Here is an 18,341-nt window from a genome sequence, read left to right on the forward strand (position 1 = left end):
TGTTAATCTCTATTGAAGCGAAAATGGATATATGGATTTAGAACTTGCCATGCGAGCATAGGTTTATGTATTCGACATACATGATTCGTGGTGTAATTTTAACCATCTTGCATCGCTCTATGTAATCTTGATAGATAACTTGTTCGTAAACTGTTATGTTTTCAAATCTTATAGACATATAGGGTCTAAGCATAATTGGTGTCTGCTCGACTTCTATCTAAATTGTGGATGTTGAATAGTAGGGTATACGTTTATCGAAAGATAGCGTGTTTCAGTTTCATGTTATCTGATTAGTTATCAACCATCGCATATAATGAATAAAGGCATAACTCTGAATGAAGTAGTTAATGAAGTTAGAATCACATGTTTTAATTCTCATAAGTAATTCGAGTTTAATCGCTTAGTTAGTAATTCTTAGTTTCAGTAATTCGATTTAAATTAGTTAAGTTAGATAAACAACCATCAATTTGATATTTGTCTTAGCAGTGAATAATAATCATACATTGTTACATAAGTGCATTTACTGAACTACACCAGTCTCTGTGGGAACGAACTTAATTTATTCTATATTACTTGTGACTATGTACGCTTGCGTAATTTTGTGCGAACAAGTTTTTGGCGCCGCTGCCGGGGACTCGGTGTTTTATTTTAGTTTATGTGCTTGCCATCAATGGTCGTTAATGTTCATTGACTCGGATTCTTTTCCCGCTTTTATTTCGTTTGTGAGTGTTTCAGGTGCTTGAGCGGCGTGTATGCGAACAAGTTCTCAATCCGGTAAGGAAGCATTGGAAAAAGCAGAAGCGACAATGGGGGAACCAGTCACAGAAACAAAGGCCTTGAAGGATGTCTCTCAGGCAAAAATCAATGACATCCAATCTAGCATCGTTAGGCCAGCCATCACGGCTAATACTTTCAAAATCAAGATGGGCATTATTCGGATGGTACAGAACTCAGTTCAATTTAGGGGTGCTCCGACGGAAGATCCTAATATGCACATTCGGGATTTCATCGAGGTATGTGATACTTTCAAGTTCAATGGTGTTTCTAAAGATGCTGTTAAATTAAGGCTTTTCCCATTTTCTCTGAGGGACAAAGCTAAGGGATGGCTGCATTCTCTAATTGCAGGATCTATTAGGACATGGGAGGATCTGGCTCAGAAATTTCTCACTAAATTCTTCCCTATGGCCAAAACAGCTGCAATCAGGAATGCTCTTACTCAATTTTCTCAGCAATTGGGTGAATCTTTATGTGAACGCTACAAGGAGATGCTTCGAAAAGTGTCCTTATTATGGAATGCCTGATTGGATGGTTATCAATTGTTTCTACAATGGGTTGGGAGCTCAGTCCAGACCAATGCTAGATGCAGCATCAGGCGGAGCTTTATGGGCTAAAAGCTATGATGAAGCTTATGAGTTGATCGAGATGATGGCTGCGAATGAATATCAGAACCCAACTCAGCATCTACATAAAAGGCAAAGTAGCAAGAATTTTGGATGTGGATGCTACTACAACTATCGTTGCGCAGCTTCAGGCTTTGACTATGAAGGTGGATTCGTTGGCTAACTTGGGAGTTCATCAGCCACCTACTGTTTGTGAGATTTGTGCAGGTACACATGCTACGGATCAATTTGCCATATCTAGTGAATCAGCACAGTTTGTGAGAAATTTTCAGAGGTCACAACAACCAGCTCCCGCCACTTATCATCCGAACAATCGGAATCATCCGAATTTCAACTGGAGCAACAATCAAAATGTTATGCAACAACCTCAACAACCCTTTCAGCAGCATGGAGCTAGACCATTCAACCCTTATGGTTTTCAACAGCAGTTTGCACCGAAGCAACAATTCCATCCACCGGGATTCAAGGAACAAAATCACAGAATGGCTGGACAAACTTCAAACAAAAGATCTGAATTGGAAGAATTGAGATTAATGTGTAAAAGCCAAGCGGTGTCAATCAAAACTTTGGAAAATCAGAATGGGCAAATTGCTAATGCGTTGCTAAATACACCACAAGGAACTCTTCCTAGTGATACTAAGGCCGATCCGGGCAAGAAGGAAGTGAAAGAACAGGTACAAGCAGTCACTCTAAGGTCTAGAAAGGTTACGAAGGAGCAAGAATCAGCAGCAGAGCGGAACAAAGAAGAGAGCAAGCAGCAGGACGAAACTCCCGAGCTCACCTCTGAGTCAGAAAGTGGAAAAACTGTTGTTGGGGCTGATCTGAATGAAAACAACGTGGAAGCAAGCAAGGTTTCAACTGAAAAATCTGCTCCGGAGTGTTAGGTCCTGGAACGATTGTAGAAGGTGGGGGGGTTGAATACAATCGTCACTTGAAAATAATCGCGGCGGAATAAATATGATTGGAATGTAACTTGTTAATCAGATTACGATTAATTAATATAACAATGTTTTAAGTCGTTATATAATTAATATAGTTCGTTTCAATGTCCACTAGTTCGTAGAATAAATTTGACAGAAAGTATTCTAACTCAGCGGAACAAAACAACCGAATGATCAAAGCACAGTAAACTGCGGATTTAACGAATAGCAAGTTTAGCACAACTTGAAAGCTTTACAATACTTTGAACACTTACAAATGAATGAGAATGAACCATATTTATAGGCAAATCTCAAGAACTAGGCAAGACAATGGTGGCAAAGACAATCTAGTGGTTGCTAAGACAATTAAGCACTTTGTCTTGCTGAAAAACACAAGGCAAGACAATCATAAGCATTGTCTATAGCTTAGTAAGACAATCTGAAGTGGTAAGACAATCCCAAGAACACGGCAAGACAATTAGGACACGGTAAGACAATCTGTAGGATTGTCTTACACTCCAAACGGTAAGACAATCAGAAAGATTGTCTTGGAAGCTACACGGTAAGACAATCAGGGGTATTGTCTTGGCAGCCACACGATAAGACAATGAGGGGCACGGTAAGACAATTACAGAGATTGTCTTACCGTGTGTTGGAGGAGAGAAATGGCACGGTAAGACGATATGTTTGATTGTCTTACCTTGTTGTTTCTTAAGACAATCATCCAAATTGTCTTTCCTTTTGATCCCACAAGACAAACCCTTATTTCTTTTGATTAATTAACCAATTAACATCCACTTAATTATATTAAATGCATAAATTCATAAATTAAATTAATTCGAGATAGAATTAATTTAATAAATAAATTACACATCATATATAATTATTTTGAGAAGTGGATTACATAATTAGATTATCAATTATCCCTTTTCTTCTTCTTCAGAGTCTTCAGTCTTCTGTAAACAATTAAGATCTTCGACTTGAATGAACGACCACTTTCTTTTGACGTAGAATAATTAATCTGATGAGCTGATACACAAATGTACTGTCTGGTTCATCTGTAACTAGCTCAATTAAATATTCCTTGTCATTTAAACAATTAAGCTGCGACTTGTTCGTCGATTCTTCGTCTTCTGAGTTCTTCTTCATTTGTAGACATAATAATGGAATCTTCTGAATAAATAAAGTATTGAAACTTTATACCTTCTGATCTTCTGGACGTGCTACAAAAGATTATTTGTACACTGAGGCTTGATCATATTAATGAACTTCTTCCAGTGGTTTGCAGCAGCATCCTGAAATTCTTCTGACATAAAATCTTCAATAAATCATTTGACGTTCTTCATACGGATTCTGGATAACAGTACTTGCTATTTAATTGCTTTCTTATCAGAGTTGAGTTGATTCCTCTTAAATACAAATAGGCTTAACATATGCCTTTCAATCTCCCCCTATTTGTTTGTTAACATAACATGCAAATTATCGAGAGGATAACTCAACTAACTGATAAGACAAAGGATTAAACATTGAAAGATAAATAGCAAAAGTTTCTGGTATTTATTAAACATTCACCAGATTCAAACATAAACAGTAGATTACAAAAGGGGTGTTCATTTAGAACATATATTACAATACCCTATATAATCTAAGTATCAACTTCTCTTTCTTCAGTATCAGAACTGTGAAGAACAGGATTTGAAGGTTCATTTCTGGTTGGCTGTTCTTCAGTAGTGGCTTCACCACGTTTCTTCCTTTCATTAGCCAGAGCCAATTGATGCATAACTTCCAAATCCACAGGGTCCTCTTGAAAGTTAGCAGGCTGAGTCTTCGTGACTTGCTTCATCTTCCTTGTGTATTTAGAAATACCATTCCGAAGACAGTAGTCAGCTATAACTTTATCAGCATCAGCCTTCTCTTTCGAAGCGAATCCCTTGGTTCTCAGAAGAGTAGATGCAAGGATCAGTTGGTTTACAGGGTACTTGGGGAAGGACTCATCATTCAGATACAAGGTATTTATGACGTCGTCATTGATGAACTTCAGACAATAAGGATTCTTGACAATCTAAGGGCTATTGAAATCAGCATGTTCCATCAGCTTGTCTCGAAGGAGTTCATTCAAATTAGAGCCTGAATGTTCCGTTTCTCCTTGTGTATATGATGAGCTCCCATTCATCCAGCAGATTCCTGACTGCAACAGTAATGTACCACAACTCAAGAGAGAGGGCATGCATAAACAAGTCCTCATCAGGGTTTACCTCCCTTAGATCATAGATAAGAGACATGAACTTCCTCTCATCGAAGGGTTCCCTCTGAGGTCCATTGAAATTTCTGTGTGCAATGTCCCAACTCTTACCAACTTTATGTTTTACATCAAGATTCTTCTGCACACAGGCAGCATCATAGATCTTCTGCTTTTCCTTCTTGATTTCCTCTTCAGTAATGAGCTTGTCCTCCAGAAGCTTCTGAAAATCTCTGAGCTTTCTCTTTCTAGCTTCATTCTCCTGCTTAAACTTTCTTACAAGCTCCTCATGTTCTTGATCCACAGCTTCCTCTTCAGTCTGGAACACATAAGCTTCATCAAATGCACCATCTTCATGATTTTGGCAGTAAGTGGCATCAAACACATCATCATCATCCATTTCCTTAGGAAAGGCATCATAATTGTCTTCCTGTTGATGCATGGGTTGCTTGCCTTTGGACTTTTCAGTTTCTCTGCCAGGTGCAGAATCAGAAGTATTGGTGTTTGTATTCCCCTTGTTACTCTGGTTGGAGCTGTTTCCTTTGTCTTCTCCTCCATTATCTCTATTCTCCCCCTTAGTTGAGGGATCCTCTCCGGAGGTTGGAGTATCAGACTTGGAGTTCCTGAGAAGTTGATCCAGTTTGCTGTCGATTTCATCAAATTTAGACATATAGAGCTCATGATTGGATCTCATCTCGACAGTCAAACAATGGATATCAGCTTTGAGCTCATCCCTGTACGAACTGGATGGCTCCTCCTCTATTTTCTTTTCTAAGGTGACCAGTTGTGCACCCTTCAATCTTTCATTTTCAGCAATCATCCGGGCAAGTTCAGCTTGTAACTTAGCAATTTGTTCCTCAAATATAGCTGGGTTAGTGTGTGCACTCACCTCACGTACACTCAGAGCTGTTTCACTAGCCTCACGTGCATGTGTATCGCTCAGTGTTTGCCTCACATCACTCGTATCATTCACACTTCCAGCGGTACCTGTGTATACTACCAATGTTCCCTGAAATGGGTTCAAAGGTAGTGGAGGTACAAATTGTCCTCCGGAAGCCAGTGACGGCAAATCTACTTGCACATTGCCAAGCAGTTCCTGATCATGAAAGAAAGAGTGATCAGCAAAGTTTTCATACATAGTAACTTTATTTTGAAAAACTGTGCCCTCAGAAAGTGTAGTAACCTGTGTATTGGGTTGATTTTGCACTAGCGTGAGTGCTAGAGCAGTGCTAGACTCAGTATAGGATATCGTGGCCGGACGGTCAACTTCAATGGCTTCATTCTGTTGAGAGAATGAATCCAGAGTCTGTATTGCCATATCAGTGTCCAAGCCCTTTTGGGAAGGCGAGGATGTGGCTGCAGTCGTCTCCGAGGCTTCCACCCTTTGCTTCTTTAGGGAAGACAGAGCTGTGGGTTCAGACACAAAAGTACTCCCACTCCTTTTTCGGGCTACTTTACGAACAGGTTTCGTAGTAGTGATGTTTGTTGTGTTTGGAGAAGAGAGAGTTTGTTGAACAGAAACATCAGCGGGGTTATGAACCTGTGTGTTGTCAGGTTCATTGCTGGCAGGCTGGCAAAACAAATCAAAGTTACAACCATAATCAGAGATATCAACATTAAAGTTAGATGATAAGTCAGAAAATACCTGAGCTACCTGTAAGTCATCTCTGAATGCCTGAAGATCCGGGTCGACAGCTGAATCTGACGGCAGAGGTTGTGAGGTTGATTGATATTGTGGAGAGTATTGTGGTTGAGTGGTAGGTTGTATGGGTGCTGATGAAGATGGTTGAGCTTCGAAGAAGTCAAATGGTAGAGACTCATCTTCAAAAGGTGGATATTGTTGCTGGGGGACAGGTGATTGAACTGGAGATGGTTCAGGGGTGTGATCTGGTGATTGTTGTTGTTGAGCTTGAGGTTGAGGTGGTTGTTGGAGTTGAAGTTGAAGTTGCTGATCATGCTGCTGCTGTTGTTGATGTTGTTGTGGCTGAGCTACTTGAACTTGGTAAGGAACATGTTGAGCATTAAACCTTTCCGACATGAAAGGAGTGACGATGAGTGGAATCTCATTGTACTTAGTGCCTTTGGCCAGTTTGTTGATCAACTTGAGACTGGTCTGTTTGACATTAAGTCTTTCAGCATTGAAGTAGAAGTTCTTGTCGGCTTCAGTCATCTTATCGTTTAAAAGCAACATAAGGAATCGTGGATAAAAGCATTCAACTTTATCATTTGTTTCCACGTTCCGACTTCCAAGTGGTCGCATCTTTCTCAAAATTTCCTTCAGAATAGTTGTACCAAAGTCAATTTGACGGTTGAAAGCAATACATACTCCAAATACTTGTAGTATGTTGGATATGTTGTGAAAATTCCTCCTGTCAGTGGGAGAGAACACCTTAGCAAGCGTGTCGAAGAAAATCTCCCATTCTGGCTTTAGTTTTCCTTTCGTCATTTTAGACAAGTGAATTTCCCCTTGATATTGAATAGTTTCGAAGAACTGCATCAACTCAGGTTCTTCAGGAGGATTAACAAAGTTAGCACGAGGGAAACCCAAAACACGATTCACATCGTCAGCAGATATTGTGATCGTCCTTCGTCCATTAACATCACCTACCCCTATATCTCCTGTTATTCTGTGATTGTCCAGCAGGGTAGTATTCAGAGCAGTGGAGTAGAAGTCGTACAATGGTTGAATTTGTAAATCAGCTGATGCAATGATAGCAGTACTGGCAAGGCATTGCTCGTTCAGAAATTTGACCCAGGGTCTGAACCGGGCAGCAACTGCTTCAGGGTCTTGAAATCCATTGTAGTTCGTCTCCATAATTTTGAATTTTCCAACCATTTTGTTAATTAAAAGGTGAATTAAGCGAGAATTTTTCAAATAAAATAATAATTCTTAAATGTCTCGCAAATTTCACGTAATAATTAATTTAACGATTAATTAATTAATAATTCGAAATATTAAATAATTCCAAATTAAAATTTAATTAATTCTAACGGTTGTAAAATCCAATTCAAAATCCAAGCAAGGATTTCAAATGATCCAAAAGTCTCCACAAATTACTCAAAAATCACCAAATATCACCAAAATTCGAAATGCCCAATGAACATAAAAGAGGGTTTCGAAATCCATCACCAAAAACTTGAAAACAACGGCAGAAATCAGTTCAAAGCAACTCAAATACACCCAGGCACTCCTAAATTAGTTCAATTAAGCCTTAAAACGCATCAAAACGAGTCGATAATCACGAGTTTTAAGTCGAAAAATCGGCAGAATTTCGTTTGTTTTTAGTCAAATAAACCAAACCAGCAAGTTTTTAGAGATTAAAACTTGAAAAACTAGCCGAAAATCGCAAGTTTTGAGCGAAAAACTTGAAAAACCGAGGTTGCAGTGCGTGTATGTATGTGTATGTATCGGCAGTTGAAGAAGATGAACTGAAAATGAGACAAGACAAATGACTGGATTGTCTTATAGGGTTTTGAAAACCGGTACGACAATCTAGCCGATTGTCTTACGAGTTCAAAACTCGGTAAGACAATCCGCTCGATTGTCTTGCCGCCCCAACAAAACGTACTCGAGAAGATATTGCAAGACACGGTAAGACAATTCGCTTAATTGTCTTGCCGTGAAAAAAAATAACAGAAAAATTGTTTTAAAAACACGGTAAGACAATGATTCAAATTGTCTTGCCGCAAAAAAAAATATTAATAAATGAAAATCGGTAAGACAATAACAGAGATTGTCTTGCCGCAATAAAGAAAAGAAATAAGGGAAAAATTGTTTAAAAATGTCGGTAAGACAATGATTTAAATTGTCTTGCCGAGTTTTTCAAATAGAAAAATAAAAGAAAATAGTAAAATTATGATTTTTGATTTATTTTAAAAGATAAAAAGTTTTACACATTAAATCAAAAATCTAATATAAAAACAATATTATATAATACACAAATATTTTGTAAAATTCAACTTTAATTAAATATAAATATTTATGAACTTAACTTTAATTCATGAAAATGAATTAACTTAAATTCAAATATTTATGCTTAATTAATTTTGAAAAATACAAAATAAATACAAATAATTATCTAAATGCTTAGAAAATAATACAGGGGAGTAATCAGGCATTTAGAAAATTACAGGTAAACATATAAAAATGCATAATTACACAGATAATTATCAAATAATATACAGACAATCATATAAAATCTAATAAAATACCTATAAATACACAGAAAATTCACAAAATTATATAAAAATATATAAAGCATATTAAAAAATATACAATGAGAATCATGTCATATTTAACATCCCTAGCTCACAAACCAACTTAGAGAAAGTGGATTCATCAAGTGGTTTAGTGAAGATGTCAGCAATTTGATCAGTCGTGGGTACAAAATGTAACACCACTGTACCATTCATGACATGTTCTCGAATAAAATGATACCAGATATCTATGTGCTTGGTTCTGGAATGTTGAACTGGATTGTTGGAAATGGCTATGGCACTTGTTTTGTCACAAAATATTGGAATTTTGTCGATAGAAATACCATAATCATTTAATTGGTTTCTGATCCACAATATCTGAGCACAGCAGCTTCCAGCAGCTATATACTCAGCTTTAGCAGTAGAAGTAGACACGGAGTGCTGCTTCTTGATGTACCAGGAAACCAACCGACGTCCTAAAAATTGACAGCTTCTAGACGTACTTTTCCCATCAATCCTGCATCCTGCATATTCAGAATCTGTATAGCTGATTAAGTCAAAACCAGTATTCTTAGGGTACCAAATACCTAAACCAGGCGTACCCTTAAGATATCTAAAGATTCTTTTGACGGTTATAAGATGTGATTCTTTAGGATCAGCTTGGAACCTAGCACACAAACATGTTGCAAACATAATATCTGGTGTACTAGCAGTGAGATAGAGTAAAGAGCCAATCATACCTCGATAGCTTGAGATATCAACTTTCTTACCAGATTTATCCTGGTCAAGCTTTGTGGCAGTGGCCATGGGTGTCTTTGCCGGAGAAGAGTCTTCCAGATTGTACTTTCGCAGAAGATCTCTGACATACTTTGACTGGCAAATGAAGATGCCATCTTCCTTTTGGCTTACTTGAAGACCAAGAAAGTAGGATAGCTCACCCATCATACTCATTTCATAATTGCTCTGCATTAACTTAGCAAATCTCTTGCACAAGTTATCGTTAGTAGAACCAAATATAATATCATCAACATATATTTGAACAAATATCATATTATTATCATGCAATTTGTAAAAGAGAGTGTTGTCTATGACACCTCTAGTGAAATTGTTTTCAATTAAAAACTCAGAGAGAGTGTCATACCATGTCCTCGGTGACTGCTTGAGCCCATAGACAGCTTTGAATAAGAAGTAAACAAAATCAGCAAATTCTGGATTTTCAAAGCCAGAGGGCTGTTCCAGATATACTTCTTCTTCTAGCTTTCCATTCAAAAATGCACTCTTCACATCCATCTGATAAAATTTGAAGTTGGAATGTGCAGCAAATGCAAGGAATATTCTGATGGCTTCAAGACGAGCAACTGGAGCATAGGTTTCATCATAATCAATTCCTTCTTCTTGAGAATAACCCTTTGCGACCAGTCTGGCTTTGTTTCTTACAAGAATGCCATCACCATCTAACTTGTTACGGAAGACCCATCTAGTTCCAATTGTACACTTTCCTTTTGGCCTTGGAACCAGGGCCTAGACTTCTTGTCTCTCAAATTGATTGAGTTCTTCTTGCATGGCAAGAACCCAATCAGGATCAGCAAGTGCTTCATCAACTTTCTTTGGTTCTAATTGTGATAGAAAACCAGAAAATAGACATTCATTTGTCGTAGCACTTCTAGTCCTTACACCAACATCAGGATCACCAATTATAAGATCAAATGGATGATCTCTGATCCAAATCCTTTCCCTTGGAAGTTGTGTCCTAGATGATTCAGCTTTATTGTCAGTAAGCTGAAGTGTATGACTAGTTGATCCATCAGCTCCCCCTGAGTTGTTGTCAGGTTGACTTGATGATCCACCACTAGCATCAGTGGAATCTCCAGCATTATTGTCATTTCCTCCACCATTGCCTGGATCATAATCATCATTGTTGTCATCACCTGTTGCAACCTCAGGTGGCACATCATCATCTGAATCAGAATCTGGATAGTTGTCAAACTTCAGAGATTCAGATGGATCAGCAGATTGTAAACTTGGAAGTTTAGTGTCATCAAATGTTACATTGACACTAACTTTCACTGACAGAGTATCAATTACAAAAACTCTATAAGCATTAATAGTATAACCAACAAAAATTGCTTCAGATGCCTTTGGTTCAAACTTGTTCAAGTTCTCTTCTCCATCTTTGAGAACATAACACTTGGCTCCAAAGACATGAAGATGTTTGACATATGGTTTCTTGTTGTTATACAGCTGAAATGGAGTTTTCATATGATCCTTATTAATCAAAGTTCTATTCTGGGTATAGCAGGCAGTAGACACAACTTCAGCCCAAAAGTACAGAGGAAGCTTCGCTTCAGCAATCATTTTCCTTGTAGCTTCAATCAATGTACGATTCTTTCTTTCGACGATTCCATTCTACTGAGGAGTTCTTGGTGCTGAATACTGCCTTCTAATTCCCTTTTCAGAGTAAAAGTTGATTAGAGTTTGATTCTTGAATTCCGTGCCATTATCTGACCTTATAGCTTTCACTGGCACACCCTTATCCAATTCAACTAACTTTATATGATCAATCACTGTCAACGGAGTTTCATCTTTAGAAGTAAGGAAGTAAACCCAAGTAAATTTCGAGAAGTCATCAACAATGACCAAGGCATATCTTCCTCCATCAATTGATGCAACATTTACGGGGCCAAACAAATCCATATGCAGTAAATGGAGTGGATCTGTAATAGTATTGATGGTCTTGCCTTTGTGAGATGCTCTCTTCGCTTTTCCTTTCTGACAAGCTTCACAGAGATCATCAGTTGAGAATTCCAGGGAAGGCAAACCTCTCACTAGATCTCTCTTGACTAGAGAGTTCATGATTTTGAAGTTGAGGAGTGAGAGCTTCTTATGCCATAACCAACTATCTTCAGCAGACGCTTTGGCGTAGAAACAGTGAACTTCGTTTACTGGTCCTGAAGACAAATCAGCTACGTATATGTTGCCTTTCCTTACGCCACATAGTGAAGGACGCTTATCCTTGATATGTTTGATGATACATATCTCCTTTTCAAAGTGAACATAATATCCTTTGTCACAAAACTGACTGACACTCAGGAGATTATGTTGAAGTCCTTCAACTAAAGCAACATCCTCTATGATGATCCTTCCAATTTTGTACTTGCCATATCCCACAGTACGACCTTTGTTATTATCAGCAAAACTGACTATTGGGCCAGCTCTTTCTCTTATGTCTTCGAGCAGGGATCTTGTGCCAGTCATGTGCATTGACGATCCACTGTCAAGCACCCAAGTAACTCGAACAACTCCACTGGCACCCTGCACAAGACAACTTGATTAAACATTCTTTGGGACCCACACTTGATTGGGTCCAGCAGACTTAAAGAATTGATTTCTATCAGGTAATACAACAGAGCCTCTTGGACTGATATTTGGCTCACTCTTGACTGAACTTACTTCCTTAACAACAGCCTTGTAAACCTTGGTTTTAGGCTTTGGAACATAAGTCTCCTTCCTAACATGAGAAGGACTAGCAGTCTTTGATCTAGCATGCTTATTGTTTGTGTGTTGTCTAGGTGATGTGTTTTCATTTTTGGCATGCAAATTTCTAAAATAAGCAGACATAGTATTGAAAGCACAAAGCATACAGTTATCAACACCACAACATTTATGACATGCATCAAAAACAGGAGCAACAGGCTTATCAGACATAGTAGCAGGAACATCAATAGATTCTACTCTAACCTTGTTAACAGATTTAAAGTTCTCAGTAGAATGACATCTATTGTCTCTGTTCTTACTATTCAAAAAGTTATTAGGCTTGTTGAATTTAGTTCTCTCAGAGTTGACACCTAAACCAGCTTTAGGCAACCTAACATTGCCTTTCACTTTGATTGGTTTCAGTGATGTCAGGATCTCATCTCTCTTCTCATTACTCTCTTTCATATTAAGGTCTTCCTGTTTGAGTTCATATCTAATGACAACAGGAGTTTCTAACAGAGGTTTAGCTTCTGAGGATTTAAACAAAGGTTGAGGGGAATCTTTCAAAACAAAAGGAATCCCTCTCTCCTCAGCACTCTTCTTAAAGGGAGTAATGTTACTAGCCTTACCTACAGATTTGTTATAGTCAAAACCTATTCCAACAGTTCTCTTGATCTCTTGTTTATCATTAAGTTCTTTGACTATAGTGGAGGCATCCTTAAAGGCTTTACATTTCACTTTCTCTTCGTCTAGCTGAAGTCTTAAAGCAATTTCACCTTTCTCTAGAACTTTGACTTTAGCACATTGTAATCCTAAATCCATAGTCAGTTGTTCTATTTTAGGTTTTAATACTTTCATCTCATTCATCTTATAAGCATGAATTTCTAAGACTAACGTATCAATTTTAAGATTGGCAGCTTTCATCTTTTTAATAGCATCATCTCTTTCAAGTCCTAATTGCATAAGAAGTTTAGGGCATGCAGGATCTACCTGAAAGCTTCCAACAGGAGGAGGTGAAGATGATCCAGCATTAGCCATGAGAGCAACATTCCCAATCTGCTCTTCTTCATCACTATCTGTATCATCCCAGCTTTTCCCTTCTGCCAGATAAGACTTGCTCTTAAAACTTTGACTTCCAGAAGTACCTTGATGCTTTCTCACTAGTGCATCATACTTCTGCTTCAGCTCGTCGTACGAATCCTTTCTCTCTCCTTGAACCTTGGGCTGTTTGCATTCAGTTGCAATGTGTCCCGGTTCACCACAATTGAAACATTTAAACTTGCTTCTATCCACCATCCCAGTCTTGTATCCTCCTTTGCTTGTAGAAGATGAGTAACCTCCTTTTTGAAACTTGTTGGCAGTAGGTTTGTACTTGTAGGAGGGGTTCTTCTTGAATCTCATGTTTCCAAATTTCTTGGCAAACAGTGATAGAGATTGATCTTCTAACTGTTCTAGCTCTTCCATTGTATAGAACTCTTCATCACCACTGGAAGAAGCAGTCTGACCCATCTCAGGTACAACAAATTCCTGAGTGGTCTTAGAAGGAACAACAACATCCTTCTTTTCTTCCGGTGTAGGTGATTCAACAACTAGAGCTCTCGAATGGTTCAGTGTTTTACCCCAGCCATATCTCTGCTTACTTTGAACCTGCTCGAGTTCATAAGTTTTCAAAACTCCATAGAGTCTCTCCAGAGAAATCTCATTCAGATCTCTACTTTCCCTGATAACAGTGATTCTGTGTTCCAGATGTTCGGGAAGGGTTAAGAGAAACTTCATGTTGACCTCTTTCTTGTCGTAGTATTTCCCATTCAGATTCAAGTTATTAATCAGATTATTGAGTCTGATAAATACTTCTGAAATCCCTTCTCCGGGATTGGAACCAAACTGTTCATACTGAGCCATCAGTATCTCTTTCTTGTTTTCCCTAACTTCTTCTGAGCCTTCGTTTATGATTTCTAGAGTGTCCCAGATTTGCTTCGCGTTCGTACAATTAACAACAGCATTGTACATAACAGGATCTAGGGATTCAACTAAAATCAGTTGAAGAGCGTCATCTAAGTTCATCTGTTCATTCTCTTCATCTGTGTACTCAGAAAGTTCTTTCGGAATAGTCTGATGAGGTATTAACACACCATCTTCTTCGTGTGCTAATATGACGTTCATCGGAGTAGAAACACCCTTGTTCAGAATCCCGATGTATTTTCAGTTCGCAGTGCGGAGGAATAGTAACATGTGTCTCTTCCATAGGCCAAAGTGTTCTTTGCTGAACGGTGGGATTTTAATGCTACTAATCTTTTGTGTACTCATGTTTAAGGATTTAAAGTGAATAGTGTTTGGATGAGAAATGGATTTTTGAAAGAAAAATATTTTAAATCAAAATTAATTTTAAAAAAAAAATTAATTCGAATTAAAAATATTTGAATTTGAAGTGAATAGTGTTTGGATGAGATTTGGAGTTTTGAAAGAAAAATATTTTAAATCAAAATTAATTTTTTTAAAAAAATTAATTCGAATAAAAAATATTTGGACGTTACAGAGTTTGTATAGGATCTGATACGGTAAAATGGTATCAACCGCTCTGATACCAATTGTTAGGTCCTGGAACGATTGTAGAAGGGGGGGTTGAATACAATCGTCACTTAAAAATAATCGCGGCGGAATAAATATGATTGGAATGTTACTTGTTAATCAGATTAAGATTAATTAATATAACAATGTTTTAAGTCGTTATATAATTAATATGGTTCGTTTTAATGTCCACTAGTTCGTAGAATAAATTTGACAGAAAGTATTCTAACTCAGCGGAACAAAACAACCGTATGATCAAAGCACAGTAAACTACGGATTTAACGAATAGCAAGTTTAGCACAAATTGAAAGCTTTACAATACTTTGAACACTTACAAATGAATGATAATGAACCATATTTATAGGCAAATCTCAAGAACTAGGCAAGACAATGGTGGCAAAGACAATCTAATGGTTGCTAAGACAATTAAGCACTTTGTCTTGCTGAAAAACACAAGGCAAGACAATCATAAGCATTGTCTATAGCTTAGTAAGACAATCTGAAGTGGTAAGACAATCCCAGGGACACGGTAAGACAATTAGGACACGGTAAGACAATCTGTAGGATTGTCTTACACTCCAAACGGTAAGACAATCAGAAAGATTGTCTTGGAAGCTACACGGTAAGACAATCAGGGGTATTGTCTTGGCAGCCACACGATAAGACAATGAGGGGCACGGTAAGACAATTACAGAGATTGTCTTACCGTGTGTTGGAGGAGAGAAATGGCACGGTAAGACGATATGTTTGATTGTCTTACCTTGTTGTTTCTTAAGACAATCATCCAAATTGTCTTTCCTTTTGATCCAACAAGACAAACCCTTATTTCTTTTAATTAATTAACCAATTAATATCCATTTAATTATATTAAATGCATAAATTCATAAATTAAATTAATTCGAGATAGAATTAATTTAATAAATAAATTACACATCATATATAATTATTTTGAGAAGTGGATTGAAAAATTAGATAATCAATTATCCATTTTCTTCTTCTTTAGAGTCTTCAGTCTTCTGTAAACAATTAAGATCTTCGACTTGAATGAACGACCACTTTCTTTTGACGTAAAATAATTAATCTGATGAGGTGATACACAAATGTACTGTCTGGTTCATCTGTAACTAGCTCAATTAAATATTCCTTGTCATTTAAACAATTAAGCTGTGACTTGTTCGTCGATTCTTCGTCTTCCGAGTTCTTCTTCATTTGTAGACACAATAATGGAATCTTCTGAATAAATAAAGTATTGAAACTTTATACCTTCTGATCTTCTGGACGTGCTACAAAAGATTATTTGTACACTGAGGCTTGATCATATTAATGAACTTCTTCCACTGGTTTGCAGCAGCATCCTGAAATTCTTCTGACATAAAATCTTCAATAAATCATTTGACGTTCTTCGTACGGATTCCGGATAACAGTACTTGCTATTTAATTGCTTTCTTATCAGAGTTGAGTTGATTCCTCTTAAATACAAATAGGCTTAACATATGCCTTTCATGGAGCATAATGATTGGGTCAAAAAAGTATATCCACCTCCTCCATATTCTAGAAGACTTTAGAAGTAGAAGCTCGAAGAGCAATTCGCCAATTTTCCGGAGGTTTTCAAGAAATTACAAATCAACATACCATTTGCGGAAGCACTAGAACAAATGTCGAACTATGCTAAGTTCATGAAGGGTATTCTATCACGTAAGCTGAATCTTGAGGACTTGGAGACTGTTGCTTTAACGGAAGAGTGTAGTGCGGTGTTGCAACAAAAATTGCCTCCGAAACTTAAAGATCCGGGAAGTTTCACAATACCATGCACTATTGGCAAGTTATATTTCGACAAATGCTTGTGTGACTTGGGAGCTAGTATTAATCTAATGCCATTATCTGTCTTCAAGCAACTTGGTCTGCCGGAGCCGAAACCTACAAACATGTCATTATCATTGGCTGATCATTTTGTTACATACCCGAGAGGTATAGTGGAGGATGTCTTGGTTAAAGTGGATAAGCTCATCTTCCCTGCTGATTTTGTCATCCTAGACTTCGAGGAGGATAAGAAGATTCCCATTATCTTGGAAAGGCCATTCTTAGCTACAGGCCAAACTTTGATCGATGTGCAAAAAGGAGAGCTTACAATGAGAGTTTAAGATCAGAGTGTCACTTTTAATGTGTTCAACGCAATGAAATTTTTAACTGACGAAGAAGAATGCTTTAAGGTGGAGCTACTAGAAACTGTAGTAAATTCCGAGATTGAGCAAAAGCTAAGGTCAGATATCTTAGAAAGAGTCTTAACAGGAGATTCTGATTTCAAGGATGAAGAAGAAGCAGAGCAACTTCAGTTCTTGAATGCATCTCCATGGAAGAGGAAGGTTGATATGCCATTCGAGTCTCGTGGATTAGCAGAGCTTAAAAATTCTCAAGAGCGGCTTAAACCATTTATTGAAGAAGCTCCAAAACTCAAACTCAAACTACCACCGGATCACTTAAGGGATGTGCAGTTTAGGAGGTTGACTCGGCGTATTGATGCCATGCATGACATTCACCGCCGTTTTGTGGAGAATTTGACTCAGGCTCTTAGGAGTGCTTTTCGAGCCACTGGTGTTGAGGTTGTTTGGCCAGTGTTTGGAGCTGACATGGTATATCCACCACCTGATCTTCCACCCGAGGAGGGTGATCCTTCCAATGGCTAGGTATGCTCTTTATCCTTATTATCGCCTTCAATTAGGAAATTGAATATTTTAATTTTGTGGGTGGTAATTTAAGGATTAGTAGTAGTATAGCATATTCATATAGTACTTACGTTGCATATGTAGTAGTAGATTCATCATATTAGTGCATATCTGCGTCGTGTAGGTCATTCTGTTGCATGTTTGTTTAAGTCGTGAGTCCATTTAGTTGCATTTACATAATTCATGAAAGTTTTCATACCAAGTTGATGTCCTGTGATGAGTTTATGGGGCATAATTTCGTGGCTAGTAGTCTTGATCATATGTGATGCCTTGTTTAGTTGGAAATTGTTTGTGGGGAATTTTAATTACACTTATGCTCTAGAGAGAAAATTTAGACGAACTTATTTTTTGAGTCCTAACGTTGAGTCGAGCATAGAGTTTGGACTATTCCCTTTTGAACATAAAGTTTGTAAATCTTAAGTTTGGGGGAGCTGAGGGATCTATATGCCTTTCTTAAAAAGGGAAAAAAAGAATAATAAAGAGTATCAGGTACTCGTATGAGATCAATGGGTAAAATTCAATGTCATGTGGAAGGGACGATCCATGTACTTGTGCTGGTATTAAGTGTTGAATGCAGATGTATTAGAAATAAGCAATTTCTTGGTGTCCTTTCACAACCCTTGATACTGGAGAATTACATGACAAAAAAAAGAATCATAATCGAGCGAAGTCTTATGGAGGTCGTGACTCATTTACCCTGAGAAGCGTCCCAACCTTAGACTAAGCATATATATATATAAAAAAGAAATATAGAAAAAAATAGGAGAGGCATAGAAGTTCTTTTGTGACCCTAAGCTGTAGTTGACTCGAATGTGACGAA

At 37.6% G+C, this 18,341-nt stretch overlaps 1 protein-coding gene across 1 annotated transcript; it reads left to right on the forward strand.

Annotated features, from left to right (window-relative positions):
- Positions 1-16,453: 16,453 nt before the first annotated feature.
- Positions 16,454-16,939, forward strand: LOC135149423 (uncharacterized). The gene has a single exon (XM_064085141.1). The coding sequence runs from the start codon at positions 16,454-16,456 to the stop codon at positions 16,937-16,939; it is 486 nt and encodes a 161-aa protein (XP_063941211.1).
- The last annotated feature ends 1,402 nt before the right edge of the window (positions 16,940-18,341 follow it).

The sequence above is a fragment of the Daucus carota genome, chromosome 9 (assembly GCF_001625215.2).
Source record: "Daucus carota subsp. sativus chromosome 9, DH1 v3.0, whole genome shotgun sequence".
NCBI lineage: Eukaryota > Viridiplantae > Streptophyta > Magnoliopsida > Apiales > Apiaceae > Daucus > Daucus carota.

Bases quoted from the DNA above. Each gene is read 5' to 3' on its own strand.
- LOC135149423 (XM_064085141.1), top strand. From the start codon at position 16,454: ATGTCGAACTATGCTAAGTTCATGAAGGGTATTCTATCACGTAAGCTG.